General features: G+C 42.6%; 1 protein-coding gene across 8 annotated transcripts in view; it reads right to left on the bottom strand.

The window, feature by feature from the left end:
- Positions 1-18155, bottom strand: part of grna (granulin a) — a 38634-nt gene that overhangs the window by 13922 nt on the left and 6557 nt on the right. For 2 of the 8 annotated variants that reach the window (XM_083566836.1, XM_083566839.1), the window contains exons 5-21: positions 17478-17609; positions 17142-17226; positions 14861-14958; positions 14112-14265; positions 13913-14010; positions 11372-11525; positions 11146-11243; positions 8205-8358; positions 8005-8102; positions 6467-6620; positions 6241-6338; positions 5496-5649; positions 5296-5393; positions 1381-1534; positions 1155-1252; positions 427-580; positions 227-324 (exon numbers count right to left, since the gene is read on the bottom strand). In XM_083566836.1, coding sequence (XP_083422962.1) covers positions 227-324; positions 427-580; positions 1155-1252; positions 1381-1534; positions 5296-5393; positions 5496-5649; positions 6241-6338; positions 6467-6620; positions 8005-8102; positions 8205-8358; positions 11146-11243; positions 11372-11525; positions 13913-14010; positions 14112-14265; positions 14861-14958; positions 17142-17226; positions 17478-17609 — 2079 coding nt within the window. The remainder of the gene's footprint in view (positions 1-226; positions 325-426; positions 581-1154; positions 1253-1380; positions 1535-5295; positions 5394-5495; positions 5650-6240; positions 6339-6466; positions 6621-8004; positions 8103-8204; positions 8359-11145; positions 11244-11371; positions 11526-13912; positions 14011-14111; positions 14266-14860; positions 14959-17141; positions 17227-17477; positions 17610-18155) is intronic. The other 6 variants (XM_083566837.1, XM_083566840.1, XM_083566838.1 and 3 more) reach the window with 6 other exon arrangements.

The following is an 18155-nucleotide window of genomic DNA, read 5'->3' as shown; positions in this document are numbered from 1 at the left end:
ACCATATGCTGAGTTTGTCAACCGTTTCTCAACTCAGCTACAGGAATATTCTTGTATTATTCTTAAAAGCCTGAGATTGTGGAAGATTGTGCGTATTATCATTTGTTATTTGGAAAAATCTGAGCAATTTAATGGGATTTGAAATACTTTTTAAACCTCTGTATATAGTTACATGGGAAACACTTGTCTTACTGCTGAATAAACTGTGTTCTCAATAACATTTTACCTGAGGAAAAGGGCAGCAGCCAAATCCTCCCTTTCCATCCTTACAGCATGTGGTTCCATCAGGACAAGCCACAGTGTCGTCACAGGGAATATCAGAAACTGAACACACAAGCAAGAGGATTATCATTTTAATTATTAAAAATACAAAATCTTTATTTCTATAGTTCACGAAAAAATTGTTAATTATATCTGATCACATACGCTTGGATTCTGGAACCTTCTGTCCATCGATTCTTCGGCTTGGGACCTTCTTCAGCCAGGGCACTGAACCGAAAGGATCATCACATGTCTGAGCTGCGAGGTTACACTTTTTACCTTGAGGACAGCAGTGGGTAAAGTCCTCACAACACACCGCCTATGAACAAAACAACTTCACATGAACTTCACAGTCACACTGTGACCAAGTCTATTCTTAAAAATGTAATATGAATATTGTGGACTGATCATGTGATCCTGTTTATTATTTTACATTTATCTGAAAAAATTCAGGATCTCTATTCTTTTATAAAAGTGAGGACCTGGTCAAGCACTGTTCTGGAAACAGAGGGTGGAGATGGCCAAAGTGTATGTTAAAAATACCAAACCTGTATAAAATCTTGCTAACAATTGTTCTATGGTTAAAAAAAAAGAGCCACGGCAAAAAAAACTCCTGATAATATTGCTAAAAAGCACAAAAGATTACAGGATTACAAGAAGATTGTCTGTCATGAAATTCTCATCACTTACTGAGGTTGTCAACCTTTTGTAGGTACTCTCATCTTATTCTTAAAAGCCTAAGATTGTGGAAGATTTTGTGTATTATCATTTGTTATGTGAACAAATCTGATCAATTCCATGGGATTTGAAATACTTTTTAAACCTCTGTATATAGTCACATGGCAAACACTTGTCTTACTGCTGCCTAAACTGTGTTCTGAATAACATTTTACCTGAGGAAAAGGGCAGCAGCCAAATCCTCCCTTTCCATCCTTACAGCATGTGGTTCCATCAGGACAAGCCACAGTGTCGTCACAGGGAACGTCTGAAACTGAACACACAAGCAAGAGGATTATCATTTTCATTATAAAAAATATAATATCTTAAAACCTAAATAATGATCTTATAATTTATTTCTATAGTTCACCAAAAAATTGTTAAGCATATCTGATGACATACACTTGGATTCTGGAACCTTCTGTCCATCGATTGGTCGGCTTGGGAGCTTCTTCAGCCAGGGCACTGAACCGAAAGGATCATCACATGTCTGAGCTGCGAGGTTACACTTTTTACCGTGAGGACAGCAGTGGGTAAAGTCCTCACAACACACCGCCTACAAACAAAACAACTTCACATGAACTTCACAGTCACACTGTGACCAAGTCTATTCTTAAACATTTTTAATTAATACTGTGGATGGAAGTAAGGACCTGGTCAAACACTGTTCTGGGAACAGGAACAGAGGGTGGAGATGCCAAAGTGAATAATAAAAATCTCACAGCTGTATTAAATTTTGCTAACAAATGTTCTACGTGTCAGGGAGCAGCAGCAGGTATAAGATGAGAGTAAAGAGCAGTGGAAGAAAAAAACTCCTGATAATATTGCTGAAAACACCAAAGATTACAAGAAGTTCGGCTGTCATGGAACTCTTAGAACTTGCAGCGAGTCTCAAACTTTTCTAGGTACTCAGATATGGAAATAAAAAGTGGAGTAGATATTAATGATGAGCTCGTGTTCATGACTGAAAAGAGCATATTCTTTATCCACAAGAAATAGTTCCCTTTCAAGGACTTGAGCTGCGCTGGAATGCTTTGGGAACGCTTCCGCGTTGTCCACGCTCTAAATCACGTGTGTAATTTGGCTAAGGGGAGACACAAAGTTACCAGTGGGGTGACGTCATGACCAGGAAGCTACAAAACGCACATGCATTGGAGCCAAAGCTAGCTTCTGTTTGTTCAGGAAGTGCTCTTTGTGTGTCTGTCCCCTTCAGGTAAGTGGTAAATGTCCGAAAAAAATGTAGCAAGCGATCATGCTGACTGTGCACAAAGCACAGGCCATGCGTCGCTTGCTCAGGAGCGGAGCACATTAGATTGGTTCCCGAGGGAGCCGCTGTGTTTGCGCACATGCACATTGGCGCACATTCGGCGTTCATGCTGCGCACATTCGGCATGCCTCGTTGAGGCACACTCTTTGTTCTCGCATCTCTATACGGTCACTCAGCTCCTGGAGAACGCTCTTCAAAGTTGAGGCTGATGCTGCTAAATGGCATCTGTTCTCTGCGTGGTGCGAGTACCACCAATTAACCCAGTTAACTGCCTGATTGGTTCAGTGCTGGAGCATATTTACTACTACTTGCTGGAAAGCAACAAAACATTTAAAAATAAATCCACTGGAATTGCGACATGCTACACCAGTTCTGAAACCCAAAAGATTAAGAAAAATAGGCTTTCCTGGAAAATAGGCTTTCCTGGAATTCTCACAATTTTTCTAACAAATGTTCTATGTGTCAGGGAGCAGCAGCAAGTATAAGATGAGAGTAAAGAGCAGTGGAAGAGAAAAACTACTGATAATATTGCTGAAAACACCAAAGATTACAAGAAGATTCGCTGTCATGGAACTCTTAGCACTTGCTGAGATTCTCAAACTTTTCTATGTACTCAGATATGGAAATAAAAAGTGGAGTAGATATTAATGATGAGCTCCATTTCATGACTGACCAGAGCATATTCTTTATCCCCAATGCATAGTCCTGGCTAAATGAAGAGTTACTCAGCTATAGGAATGTGCTCGTATTATTATTTACATTGAGGTTCAAACTGATCACCAAGTGGCAAAGACCCTTTAAGGTCAGACAGTCTGGAGTCGGGGACATTAAATATGTGGTAAGGTGAGTGCATTTCATGACAAGAATACAAAAGAAGGAGAAGCAGGAACCAGAGGTAAAGCTAAAAACAGTGTCTCAACACCTCCCACTGTGTTGTGGAGTTCACCTCTTACTGTCCCAAATCTAAATGGATGTTGACGTGTTCTTACCCATTGTCCGCTATTCTTAAAGAACAAACAGACACACAGGCCTCAAGGCAGATGGTTCGGGAGGGTTATGTCCGAGGTTTTACCTGAGGAAAAGGGCATCAGTCCCGTCCTCCTTTTCCGTCCTTACAGGAAGTAGCCCCTTAGCATGAGGGGCTACTCGATTCAGTTCAAGTCCTCTCCTCCCCCCTTCAACAGGGTGTGTCCCACTCTGGTGGGACCCAAGCAGGCTCTGTTCCTGGAACAAGAAGTACTCACTCTCTTAAGGAAGGAGACCATCGAGGTGATCCCTTCTTTACTCAGAGAGTCTGGCTTTTACAGCCAGTACCTCAAGGTTCCAAAGAAGATTCTAGATCTACATTCCTTCAACCACTCACAAATGAGGCTGAGGTTCAGGATGGTCACCCTCAAGCAGGCTGTGTCTCAAATCAGGCCTGAGGACTGGTTTGTCACAAGAGATTTAAAGGACACCGGCTCATAGGAGGTTTTTGAGGTTTGCCTTTGGTATTGAAGCGTACCAATATCGGGTCCTCCTGTTTGGCCTTGCGCTCTCACCCTGCAACTTTCCTAAAGTGTATAGGTGTGGCCTTGATCCCGCTGAGACTCCAGGACATCCGCATTCGATGATTAATTAATAGCTCGATCAGAGCTTCTTGCAGTCCAACAGCGAGATGTTGTTCTTACCTGTATGAAGAATGTGGGGTTAAGACTAAATGTCAAGAAGAGTGTGTTTTCTCCAGTACATAGAACCACCTTCTTAGGCATAGTGTGAGACTCGACCATCGTGCAGGCACAGCTGTCTCCAGCTCGGATCAAGGCTATCCTCACGGCAGTCAAGAGAGTGAGAAAAGGCCAGTCAGTCATTGTAAGCATCCAGTGTGATTCCACTTGGACTCCTGCACATAGACCCCTCCACTGGTGGCTCAGCGACAGAGGACTCTCACGCAAGGGCACCCCACTTCGCACTATCAAGGTCTTGTGGCGAGCCTTTCGAGCCTTAAATATGAGGAACGAACCTGCGTTTCTCTCTGAAGGCCCCATCCTGGGAGCTCCTTGTCATCGCATAATGCTAAAGATGGATGCTTCCCTCACGGGGTAGGAAACGGTCATGCGTGGCCCCTCCGTCCAAGTTCGGTGGAGCAGGCTCCATCTCATGTGGCACATAAACTGCCTGGAGATTCTGACCGTGTTTCTGGCTCTGAAACAATTCCTCCCAGACCTAAGGGATCGCCATGTGCTGGTCCATACGGACAACACGTTGGTGGACTCTAACATTAACCATCAGGGGGGTCTACAATCTCGATCCCTATACAGGCTTGCACGGTAGATCCTCCTGTGGGCCCAGGAAAGACTGCTCTTATTGAGGAGTGCTTACATACCTGAGTACATAAATCAGGGAGCAGACGCACTTTCGAGGCAAGCGCCGAGGCCCGGGGAATGGTGGCTCTACATGGTTCGCGGACCATAGATCTTCTCTCCCACTCAGGAGGCACCTTGGTTCACCCCGGCCCAGAGTTATGAAGACTGTGGCTGTGGCCCCTTGAGAGGGCACATTTTTTAGAAGCTGGTCTCTCCACCGAGAAAGTGGAAAACAATCTCCAACCAAATGCTCAATCGACGAGTAGGCTGATGCTGCTAAATGGCATCTGTTCTCTGCGTGGTGCGAGCACCACCAATTAACCCAGTTAACTGCATGATTGGTTCGGTGCTGGAGCATATTTACTACTACTTGCTGGAAAGCAAAAAAACATTTAAAAATAAATCCACTGGAATTGCGACATGCTACACCAGTTCTGAAACCCAAAAGATTAAGAAAAATAGGCTGTCATGGAATTCTCACCATATGCTGAGTTTGTCAACCGTTTCTCAACTCAGCTACAGGAATATTTTTGTATTATTCTTAAAAGCCTGAGATTGTGGAAGATTGTGCGTATTATCATTTGTTATTTGGAAAAATCTGAGCAATTTAATGGGATTTGAAATACTTTTTAAACCTCTGTATATAGTTACATGGGAAACACTTGTCTTACTGCTGAATAAACTGTGTTCTCAATAACATTTTACCTGAGGAAAAGGGCAGCAGCCAAATCCTCCCTTTCCATCCTTACAGCATGTGGTTCCATCAGGACAAGCCACAGTGTCGTCACAGGGAACATCAGAAACTGAACACACAAGCAAGAGGATTATCATTTTAATTATTAAAAATACAAAATCTTTATTTCTATAGTTCACGAAAAAATTGTTAATTATATCTGATCACATACGCTTGGATTCTGGAACCTTCTGTCCATCGATTCTTCGGCTTGGGAGCTTCTTCAGCCAGGGCACTGAACCGAAAGGATCATCACATGTCTGAGCTGCGAGGTTACACTTTTTACCGTGAGGACAGCAGTGGGTAAAGTCCTCACAACACACCGCCTATGAACAAAACAACTTCACATGAACTTCACAGTCACACTGTGACCAAGTCTATTCTTAAAAATGTAATATGAATATTGTGGACTGATCATGTGATCCTGTTTATTATTTTACATTTATCTGAAAAAATTCAGGATCTCTATTCTTTTATAAAAGTGAGGACCTGGTCAAGCACTGTTCTGGAAACAGAGGGTGGAGATGGCCAAAGTGTATGTTAAAAATACCAAACCTGTATAAAATCTTGCTAACAATTGTTCTATGGTTAAAAAAAAAGAGCCACGGCAAAAAAAACTCCTGATAATATTGCTAAAAAGCACAAAAGATTACAAGATTACAAGAAGATTGTCTGTCATGAAATTCTCATCACTTACTGAGGTTGTCAACCTTATCTAGGTACTCAGCTAAAGGGAATATTCTCATCTTATTCTTAAAAGCCTAAGATTGTGGAAGATTTTGTGTATTAGCATTTGTTATGTGAACAAATCTGATCAATTCCATGGGATTTGAAATACTTTTTAAACCTCTGTATATAGTCACATGGCAAACACTTGTCTTACTGCTGCCTAAACTGTGTTCTGAATAACATTTTACCTGAGGAAAAGGGCAGCAGCCAAATCCTCCCTTTCCATCCTTACAGCATGTGGTTCCATCAGGACAAGCCACAGTGTCGTCACAGGGAACGTCTGAAACTGAACACACAAGCAAGAGGATTATCATTTTCATTATTAAAAATATAATATCTTAAAACCTAAATAATGATCTTATAATTTATTTCTATAGTTCACGAAAAAATTGTTAATCATATCTGATGACATACACTTGGATTCTGGAACCTTCTGTCCATCGATTGGTCGGCTTGGGAGCTTCTTCAGCCAGGGCACTGAACCGAAAGGATTATCACATGTCTGAGCTGCGAGGTTACACTTTTTACCGTGAGGACAGCAGTGGGTAAAGTCCTCACAACACACCGCCTACAAACAAAACAACTTCACATGAACTTCACAGTCACACTGTGACCAAGTCTATTCTTAAACATTTTTAATTAATACTGTGGATGGAAGTAAGGACCTGGTCAAACACTGTTCTGGGAACAGGAACAGAGGGTGGAGATGCCAAAGTGAATAATAAAAATCTCACAGCTGTATTAAATTTTGCTAACAAATGTTCTACGTGTCAGGGAGCAGCAGCAGGTATAAGATGAGAGTAAAGAGCAGTGGAAGAAAAAAACTCCTGATAATATTGCTGAAAACACCAAAGATTACAAGAAGTTCGGCTGTCATGGAACTCTTAGAACTTGCGGCGGGTCTCAAACTTTTCTAGGTACTCAGATATGGAAATAAAAAGTGGAGTAGATATTAATGATGAGCTCGTGTTCATGACTGAAAAGAGCATATTCTTTATCCACAAGAAATAGTTCCCTTTCAAGGACTTGAGCTGCGTTGCAATGCTTTGGGAACGCTTCCGCGTTGTCCACGCTCTAAATCACGTGTATAATTTGGCTAAGGGGAGACACAGAGTTACCAGTGGGGTGACGTCATGACCAGGAAGCTACAAAACGCACATGCATTAGAGCCAAAGCTAGCTTCTGTTTGTTCAGGAAGTGCTCTTTGTGTGTCTGTCCCCTTCAGGTAAGTGGTAAATGTCCAAAAAAAATGTAGCAAGCGATCATGCTGACTGTGCACAAAGCACAGGCCATGCGTCGCTTGCTCAGGAGCGGAGCACATTAGATTGGTTCCCGAGGGAGCCGCTGCGTTTGCGCACATGCACATTGGTGCACATTCCGTGTGCATGCTGCGCATATTCGGCGTTCATGCTGCGCACATTCGGCATGCACCTTGCTCGTTGAGGCACGCTCTTTGTTCTCGCATCTCTATACGGTCACTCAGCTCCTGGAGAATGCTCTTCAAAGTTGAGGCTGATGCTGCTAAATGGCATCTGTTCTCTGCGTGGTGCGAGTACCACCAATTAACCCAGTTAACTGCCTGATTGGTTCAGTGCTGGAGCATATTTACTACTACTTGCTGGAAAGCAACAAAACATTTAAAAAATAAATCCACTGGAATTGCGACATGCTACACCAGTTCTGAAACCCAAAAGATTAAGAAAAATAGGCTTTCCTGGAATTCTCACCATATGCTGAGTTTGTCAACCTTTCTAGATACTCAGCTACAGGAATATTCTTGTATTATTCTTAAAAGACTCAAATTGTGGAAGATTGTGTGTATTATCATTTGTTATTTGGAAAAATCTGAGCAATTTAATGGGATTTGAAATACTTTTTAAACCTCTGTATATAGTCACATGGCAAACACTTGTCTTACTGCTGAATAAACTGTGTTCTCAATAACATTTTACCTGAGGAAAAGGGCAGCAGCCAAATCCTCCCTTTCCATCCTTACAGCATGTGGTTCCATCAGGACAAGCCACAGTGTCGTCACAGGGAACATCAGAAACTGAACACACAAGCAAGAGGATTATCATTTTGATTATTAAGAATACAATATCTTTATTTCTATAGTTCACGAAAAAATTGTTAATCATATCTGATCACATACGCTTGGATTCTGGAACCTTCTGTCCATCGATTCTTCGGCTTGGGACCTTCTTCAGCCAGGGCACTGAACCGAAAGGATCATCACATGTCTGAGCTGCGAGGTTACACTTTTTACCTTGAGGACAGCAGTGGGTAAAGTCCTCACAACACACCGCCTATGAACAAAACAACTTCACATGAACTTCACAGTCACACTGTGACCAAGTCTATTCTTAAAAATGCAAAATAAATACTCTGGATGGAAGTGAGCATTTGGTCAAGCACTGTTCTGGGAACAGAGGGTGTAGATGGCCAAAGTGAATGGTAAAAAAATCCCACAGCTGTATGAAATTTTTCTAACAAATGTTCTATGTGTCAGGGAGCAGCAGCAAGTATAAGATGAGAGTAAAGAGCAGTGGAAGAGAAAAACTCCTGATAATATTGCTGAAAACACCAAAGATTACAAGAAGATTGGCTGTCATGGAACTCTTAGCACTTGCTGAGTTTCTCAAACCTTTCTATGTACTCAGATATGGAAATAAAAAGTGGAGTAGATATTAATGATGAGCTCCAGTTCATGACTGACCAAGGCATATTCTTTATCCCCAATGCATAGTCCTGGCTAAATGAAGAGTTACTCAGCTATAGGAATGTGCTCGTATTATTATTTACATTGAGGTTCAAACTGATCACCAAGTGGCAAAGACCCTTTAAGGTCAGATAGTCTGGAGTCTGGGACATTAAATATGTGGTAAGGTGAGTGGATTTCATGACAAGAATACAAAAGAAGGAGAAGCAGGAACCAGAGGTAAAGCTAAAAACAGTGTCTCAACACCTTCCACTGTGTTGTGCAGTTTACCTCTTACTGTCCCAAATCCAAATGGATGTTGACGTGTTCTTACCCATTGTCCGCTATTCTTAAAGAACAAACAGACACACAGGCCTCAAGGCAGATGGTTCGGGAGGGTTATGTCCGAGTTTTTACCTAAGGAAAAGGGCATCAGTCCCATCCTCCTTTTCCGTCCTTACAGGGAGTAGCCCCTTAGCATGAGGGGCTACTCGATTCAGTTCAAGTCCTCTCCTCCCCCCTTCAACAGGGTGTGTCCCACTCTGGTGGGACCCAAGCAGGCTCTGGTCCTGGAACAAGAAGTACCCACTCTCTTAAGGAAGGAGACCATCGAGGTGATCCCTTCTTTACTCAGAGAGTCCGGCTTTTACAGCCAGTACCTCAAGGTTCCAAAGAAGATTCTAGATCTACATTCCTTCAACCACTCACCAATGAGGCTGAGGTTCAGGATGGTCACCCTCAAGCAGGCTGTGTCTCAAATCAGGCCTGAGGACTGGTTTGTCACAAGAGATTTAAAGGACACCGGCTCATAGGAGGTTTTTGAGGTTTGCCTTTGGTATTGAAGCGTACCAATATCGGGTCCTCCTGTTTGGCCTTGCGCTCTCACCCTGCAACTTTCCTAAAGTGTATAGGTGTGGCCTTGATCCCGCTGAGACTCCAGGACATCCGCATTCGATGATTAATTAATAGCTCGATCAGAGCTTCTTGCAGTCCAACAGCGAGATGTTGTTCTTACCTGTATGAAGAATGTGGGGTTAAGACTAAATCCCAAGAAGAGTGTGCTTTCTCCAGTACATAGAACCACCTTCTTAGGCATAGTGTGAGACTTGACCATCGTCCAGGCACAGCTGTCTCCAGCTCGGATCAAGGCTATCCTCACGGCAGTCAAGAGAGTGAGAGAAGGCCAGTCAGTCATTGTAAGCGTCCAGTGTGATTCCACTTGGACTCCTGCACATAGACCCCTCCACTGGTGGCTCAGCGACAGAGGACTCTCACGCAAGGGCACCCCACTTCGCACTATCAAGGTCTTGTGGCGAGCCTTTCGAGCCTTAAATATGAGGAACGAACCTGCGTTTCTGTCTGAAGGCCCCGTCCTGGGAGCTCCTTGTCATCGCATAACGCTAAAGATGGATGCTTCCCTCACGGGGTAGGAAACGGTCATGAGTGGCCCCTCCGTCCAAGTTCAGTGGAGCAGGCTCCATCTCATTTGGCACATAAACTGCCTGGAGATTCTGACCGTGTTTCTGGCTCTGAAACAATTCCTCCCAGACCTAAGGGATCGCCATGTGCTGGTCCATATGGACAACACGTTGGTGGACTCTAACAATAACCATCAGGAGGGCCTACAATCTCGAGCCAAATACAGGCTTGCACGGTAGATCCTCCTGTGGGGCCAGGAAAGACTGCTCTCATTGAGGAAAGCTTACATACCTGAGTACATAAATCAGGGAGCAGACGCACTTTCGAGGCAAGCGCCGAGGCCCGGGGAATGGTGGCTCTACATGGTTCGGGGACCATGGATCTTCTCTCCCACTCAGGAGGCACCTTGGTTCACCCCGGCCCAGAGTTATGAAGACTGTGGCTGTGGCCCCTTGAGAGGGCACATTTTTTAGAAGCTGGTCTCTCCACCGAGATAGTGGAGAACAATCTCCAACCCAATGCTCAATCGACGAGGAGGCTGATGCTGCTAAATGGCATCTGTTCTCTGCGTGGTGCGAGCACCACCAATTAACCCAGTTAACTGCCTGATTGGTTCGGTGCTGGAGCATATTTACTACTACTTGCTGGAAAGCAAAAAAACATTTAAAAATAAATCCACTGGAATTGCGACATGCTACACCAGTTCTGAAACCCAAAAGATTAAGAAAAATAGGCTGTCATGGAATTCTCACCATATGCTGAGTTTGTCAACCGTTTCTCAACTCAGCTACAGGAATATTCTTGTATTATTCTTAAAAGCCTGAGATTGTGGAAGATTGTGCGTATTATCATTTGTTATTTGGAAAAATCTGAGCAATTTAATGGGATTTGAAATACTTTTTAAACCTCTGTATATAGTTACATGGGAAACACTTGTCTTACTGCTGAATAAACTGTGTTCTCAATAACATTTTACCTGAGGAAAAGGGCAGCAGCCAAATCCTCCCTTTCCATCCTTACAGCATGTGGTTCCATCAGGACAAGCCACAGTGTCGTCACAGGGAACATCAGAAACTAAACACACAAGCAAGAGGATTATCATTTTAATTATTAAAAATATAATATCTTAAAACCTAAATAATGATCTTATAATTTATTTCTATAGTTCACCAAAAAATTGTTAAGCATATCTGATCACATACGCTTGGATTCTGGAACCTTCTGTCCATCGATTGGTCGGCTTGGGAGCTTCTTCAGCCAGGGCACTGAACCTGATGGATCATCACATGTCTGAGCTGCGAGGTTACACTTTTTACCTTGAGGACAGCAGTGGGTAAAGTCCTCACAACACACCGCCTACAAACAAAACAACTTCACATGAACTTCACAGTTACACTGTGACCAAGTCTATTGTTAAAAATGCAAAATAAGTACTGTGAACTTTTTTCGTGATCCTGATTATTATTTGAACTTCATCTAAAAAAAAATCAGTTTCAGTATCCCTTTATGTAAGTGAGGACCTGGTCAAGCACTGGTTTGGGATCGGAGGGTGAAGAAAAAAATCCCACAGCTGAATGAAATTTTGCAAGTGCTCTATATTTTATTAAGCAGCAGCAAGGATCAGAGTAGTGAAAAGAGCCGGGTGTGGTTGAGCACCGATTTGCAAATGGAGGGCAGAGCTGGCAGGGACAAGCAGTGAGAATCACACACCTGTTGGTGTGTCGTGCCAGTAGGCTTTTACTCAGGTAAGGGCAGAACTTTGTGGTGGACCGCATTTATATTCCCTTTAGCATCTTCTGTGCATGTGACGTGCACTTCCTGTTTTGTGCATGTATTTCTGGTTTCGTCGCACGCATTTCCTGGTCGGCAGCCATCTTGAGTCTTTTCCTGTATTTAAGGACACCAAAAACATGCACTTCTTGACAGATTTTCTTATCAGCTCTTTACGTCCCTGGGAATAATCTCGCATTTTGCCTGCTCCACTTCTTGTTTTCAATCCTAGTCTCTAATCCCTGTTCTGACCTGTTTTTCCTGTTACCTGTGAAAACTCTGGACTGTTTTCTTGATTTGTGTTTTTAGTTTTCTATTAATTATAGACTGAATTATTGGACCGTGTTTAGTTCTGCACTGCATTGCTCTGTTTGCTGGCATTGTATATAATCAATACCCTAAAAAAATCAACCATGGAGAGCCCCAGCGCTTTTCCGGCAACCCCGACCTCTGCTGAATCCTGTTCCATAAACAGTGTAAGCTTTCTCTTGCCAACCACCAATAAGAAGAGTGTTGCCAATGTTGTCCTCCACCTTTTGGGCCAAGCCCTCAGGTCGGCCATGCTGGAGCTCTAGAACACCTGTTCCTCCAACTGTCCAGCTTTTTTCAAATAAGCGCCAATGCTGGTCTGGTTGTCTTAGCAGCAAGCCCTCTTACCAGCCTCAGAAAAATATTGGGGGTGTCGGTCAGCCTCAGTTTTCCCATGGAGGCATTGCTCAGCCTCTATTCCCCACTTAAAGCATCACTCAGCCTCCGTTCCCTAGTGAAGGTGCTGCCCAGCCTCTGCTCCTTCATGAGGGTGCAGCCCAGTCTCAGAGACCTGACGAAGATGATGCTTCACCCTGAAGGCCCAACAAAGACGCTGCTTATCTCCCGAGCCTTGATGATGATGTCCCTCCAACCCTGAGCTTGGCTGTGGTCTTTGCTTTACCCCCAGGCTTTGCTAACATTGCAGCTCCACCCCCATGCTTCACTGACATCGTTGCACAGAGTACGTTGCTCCACCTTAGATCCCCCCGAAGGGTGTCGCTACCCTCACAAGCCTTGCTGATGTCATGGCTCCGCCCCTGGCTTCATTGATTAAGTCACTCTGCCACTAATCCCTGCTGAAGTTGTCGCACCGCCACTGATGTCCGCAGAGAGCACTGCCCCGCCTCAGACCTCCAGAGAGGCCGTCGCTCCACCTTACATCGCCGCTGAGGTCATCGTTCTTCCCTATCACATCAACCAGAAAGCCTGAGTGCCCACCAGATAACTGTTCCTGACTGTTCCTGGACTGTGTTTTTGCTCCACCCTTTTTTTTTTATTCTGTTTGCCAGTTTTGGATTTATGGATTGTTTATCTCGGACTGTAATTTTGCTCTGCACAGCACTGCTCAGTTTTCTGGTGGCTGGATATATTTACTCTCTCTCTACCATCAGCTGCACTTATTAAAGACTGTTTACACTATCTGTCTCCCCTTGCGTGTCTGACAGGTGGGCTGGGGCCGTGTTGTCCCAGGTGGTGGAGAAGGACCCCTGTATATCAGCCATAAGCTCTCGGTGCAGGAGAGCCGGTACAGCAATATCAAGAAGGAGTGCCTGGGCATCAAATAGTACTCATCCTTCAGTACTATCTACTGGGACGAGCCTTCACTCTCTGTTAGGACCACAACCCACTCCAATGGCTCCATTGCATAAAAGATCACTAGGTGGTATCTGGCAGCCATTTTTCAGCCATTTAAATTCAAAGTGGTCCACGGACTGGGGGCACAGATGACTGTGGCCACCAAAAAAGGTGAGCTGGTCTAATAAATCATGTTTTCTTTTACATCACGTGAATGGCCTTGTGTGGTTTTTTTTAATTATAATTTTTTAATCCAGACAAATCTGATAAATTCTGTGTAATTAAACTACTTTTAAGGCCCTCTATATAGTCAAATGGCATACACTTGTATTACTGCTGACTAAACTGTGTTCTCAAAAACATGTTACCTGAGGAAAAGGGCAGCAGCCCCATCCTCCCTTTCCGTCCTTACAGCATGTGGTTCCATCAGGACAAGCCACAGTGTCGTCACAGGGAACATCAGAAACTGAACACACAAGCAAGAGGATTATCATTTTAATGAATAAGAATACAAAATTTTTATTTCTTTAGTTGAACAAAAATTGTTAATCATATCTGATGACATACGCTTGGTTTCTGGAAACTTCTGTCCATCGATTGGTCGGCTTGGCACCTTCTTCAGCCAGGGCACTGAACCTGATGGATCATCACATGACTGAGTTTCATGATTACACTTTTTACCTTGAGGACAGCAGTAGATAAAGTCCTCACAACACACCGCCTGCAAAAAACCCCCAAAAAAAACATTATTATTATAAACTTCATATTTGCCTGTTTGGGGCTCACCTGACACCCTGCCTGTTTAACACCTGTTTAGGGTTATTGATTTGTCTTTTAGTATGGTTACAGGTGGTCCCAGAGAGCGTATATGCGTTACAATATAATGGGATGCTGCCAGGATGTACACGTATCCTGCCTTGTGAGACGCCTTTCTCTCGGCAGCGGTCGACACAGTTCAGTTGTCTCGATTTTAGTGTGCATATTTTTTTCTGTGATTTTGGTGTTTTAAAGTCAGGTTTGACTCTTATCTCTCTCCTTTTTATCGCTGTTGACGGACAATGAAACAGAGTATGTCCAGCTAGCTGTATTTTACCTTTACCTTTGACAGGTCTTACCTATTGCTATGTTGGAACAAGTGGATTGTTAGACTGTTGCAGGAAATATGTTAAAAGAAAGATTGTCTGTATTATAATTTGTTATCCAGACAAATCTGATAAATTTCAAGGGATTTCAAATACTTTTTAAGCTGCTATATATAGTTAAATGACATACACCTGTCTGCTTCTAAACAAACTGTGTCCAAAATTGTATTTTACCTGAGGCAGAGGGCAGCAGCCCCATCCGCCCAGTCCATCCTTACAGCATGTGCTTCCATCAGGACAAGCTGCAGTGTCGTCACAGGGGACATCAGAAACTAAACACACAATAGCACATTTGATAAACATTAAAACCAAATATTAAATATTAAATATTAAATATTAAAACCAATCAAATAACATCTGCAGTAGTGATTATTAATCTTTGTGGTCAAGATTGCTCCAGGCTAACTAAACATAACAATGTGGTTTCATTAGCCAGCATCGGATAATTGCCATCTATTGATGCCTCTGGGTTCTTTCTGTTAGGATCAGAGCAACCAATTATTATTATTATTTATATGCAAAAGCATAACAACATCACATATAATTGCAAATATCAATTTAGGGGTTCAAGCTGTATGCAGAAAAAAGACTGAATCAGGTCACAGAGAATACAGGGCACCAGAGGTGGAGGTGATGAAGTACAAATACTTTGTTACTGTACTTAAGTAGATTTTTCTGGTATCAGTATTTTACTCCACTATTTAAATTTTTACTTTCACTCATTAAATTTTTACACAAATACTTGCTACTTCTTACATTTTCAAACCAGCCTCGTTACTTTAGTTTTAATCTGGTGACTGCCGTTTTCAGCACATCAAACGTTTTCTTTTCTTTGCGTGACTTTTTCAATCCACGACTGGTGTATCATTTCCTTCTTATCATGACACAGACGTAGACTGGTTTACAAAGTTAACGATGATCAAGACAGAAGGCAACAAGTAGTCTGGCGTTAACATGGATAAGACAGAGGGAGTCAGCAATGTAAACATTCCTGTTCACCGGATTATCATCATCTTTTCTCTGCTTATGTTGTATATGGTAGTTGTTCAACCTGGATACATTCATTAGGGAACAAAATTTTACATTAGTTTTGTATTAATATATTAATTAGGGCTGTCAAAAGGAACGCGTTAATAACCAGTTACGGCAAATTCATTTGAATGGCACTAATTTTATTAACATGTAATTAATGCGGCACGCATTTCTGTTTGACCATTTTTGATAAAACTATAAATAAAAGATGCAAAATTTAAACCTTCAGCGCAACATGGTCTTTCACAGATTGGTGAAACTCTTTCGATCTTTAATTCCGAAAGATTCTCTCTAAAACACACTATTCATACCCAAACATCTTACTGACCTGCTTTGAATTATCCTTATTAAAAATGTTTCTTCAACTGTTTCATTTTAATATCATTTTTTTCCCCCAGACCTTTGTTGCCTCTGTCCCGATTTTTTGAGGCATTTTGTAGACATCAAAATCACAATGACCTTATTATTTGCTTAAAATGGTACATTAGCTAATTTCAAATAAACAGGTTTTCTATGTTCTATTGTAAATAAAATATGGGTTTATGATTTCGCAAATCATTGCATTCTGTTTATATTTACATTTTACACCCAATGTGTCCCAACTGTTTTAAATTTGTGGTTGTACAATACAGTTCCATTAAATTCTTTCTTCATACAGTATATCCCAGCATGTTTGGAAGCAGAGTGAAGGATACGTTATGGTACAGCCTCCTGGAGCAGAGAAGGTTAATGGCTTTGCTCAATGGCCCTTATTGTGGAAACACAGCAGTGCTGGGGCTTGAACACAGAGCCTTAACCCTTGAGCTACCAATTTCCCCAACAATTGACTAGTGGATATTTAATCTCCAAACAGGCACTTGAACCCTGAACACTTAGATTAAAAGCCTGAAGCTCTACCAAGCTCTCCTGGCTTCTTGTTAAATACACATTTACAAATCTTAAGGCTATTAGTTTGTATGACACACTGGTTTATTCTGGGTTTGACACTAAACCCAGACTAAAACTAAATAAAAAAAACTTTTTTTCAGCTTCTCCCATTAGGGGGCGCCACAGCAGATCATCCGCATGTTTGATTTGGCACATGTTTGTAAGCTGGATGCCCTTCCTAACGCAACCCTCCCCATTTATCCGGGCTTGGGACCGGCACTAAGAGTGGCTGGGGTTGGTTCCCTGACCGGGGATCTAAACCCGGGCCGCAGCGGTGAGAGCGCCGCATCCTGACCACTAGACCACCAGGGACCAGACTAAAACTAAATAAAAACTATATGAAAACAAAAATTATGACTATCAAAACTTGCAAATGAAACCAATAATATTTATTGGTTTCAGGCAGTTTCAAGCAGTCTAACTAAACATAATAAAAAGGAATCTTGAAATGCAATAAAAAAGAAAAACTAGTTATAGTAATAACTCTCTTCCTCACCCGTCTTTTCGACACAGGAAGTGCTGTCAGTGGTGCACTCTCGGTCACTCGGACAACAGTGTTTCCCATCCGAGCACACGATACCCTGGGAAACACAAATCCGATCTCAGGTTCAGTAAGGATTTATAGAATAAACATGGTTATAGGGGAAACAAAATGAATGGTGACATGGTGCTATAAAGCAGAGTTACGTTTTGCTCTTATTATTAACATCAAGTATTTTTCATTCGATTACAGATTATTTTTAAACGGCGTGTTACTTCCTGTTCTCACTTACGTTACAGCAGTTAAAAGCAATCCCTGGTTAAAAAAAACCGAGTCTCTGTGATACCTTACCTGTGCTACAGGACAGCAGCCGTACGTCTCAGACACCTTCAGGCAGGAGAACTCCCACGGGCAGAAGGAATTATCCGGGCAGACGGTGTTGTACATGTTATTAGCATCGTAAGAGGTGATCATTCTGTATGACTGGAAGAATAATACGACTTTATTACCATCAGTTATAGTATAAAATATTGTGACCGTATACATTCAGCTGCAAAAGAGGAAGGCCAAGGTTTATGGATGTGGTGAGGGAAGACATGCAGGTAGTTGGTGTGACAGAGGCAGATTTAGAGGACAAGGGGGGGTATGGAGACGGATGAGGCCGCTGTGGCGCCCCCTAATGGAAGAAGCCGAAAGAAGAGGAAGAAGATACGTTCAGCTGCAGGTTTACTAACCGCACTGGGCAATGCCTCATCTCCTAATAAAACATCTACTGCTTTAACCTTAGCATGAGCAAGCAGAGACAACCAGGTTTGTTGTTGAGATACATTACATATACGATCTGCACAGAAGTATTGTGACACCTGACTTTTTCAGCCAGATTTGGTTCTTCCCCAAAGAGAATGCACAAACTTTGAGGGACACAATTGTACAGGACATACCTGACATAACATGCCTCTATGCACAAAGGCAGCTCCATGAAGATCTGCTTTCTATGAAAGATATGTAGGATCTCCTGCTATAGAGCTC

Source organism: Silurus aristotelis, assembly GCF_946808225.1.
Source record: "Silurus aristotelis genome assembly, chromosome: 17".
In the NCBI taxonomy this organism is placed as follows: Eukaryota; Metazoa; Chordata; class Actinopteri; order Siluriformes; family Siluridae; genus Silurus; species Silurus aristotelis.
The sequence above is the reverse complement of the archived record's forward strand: the minus strand, read 5'-3'. Positions and strand labels throughout refer to the sequence as shown.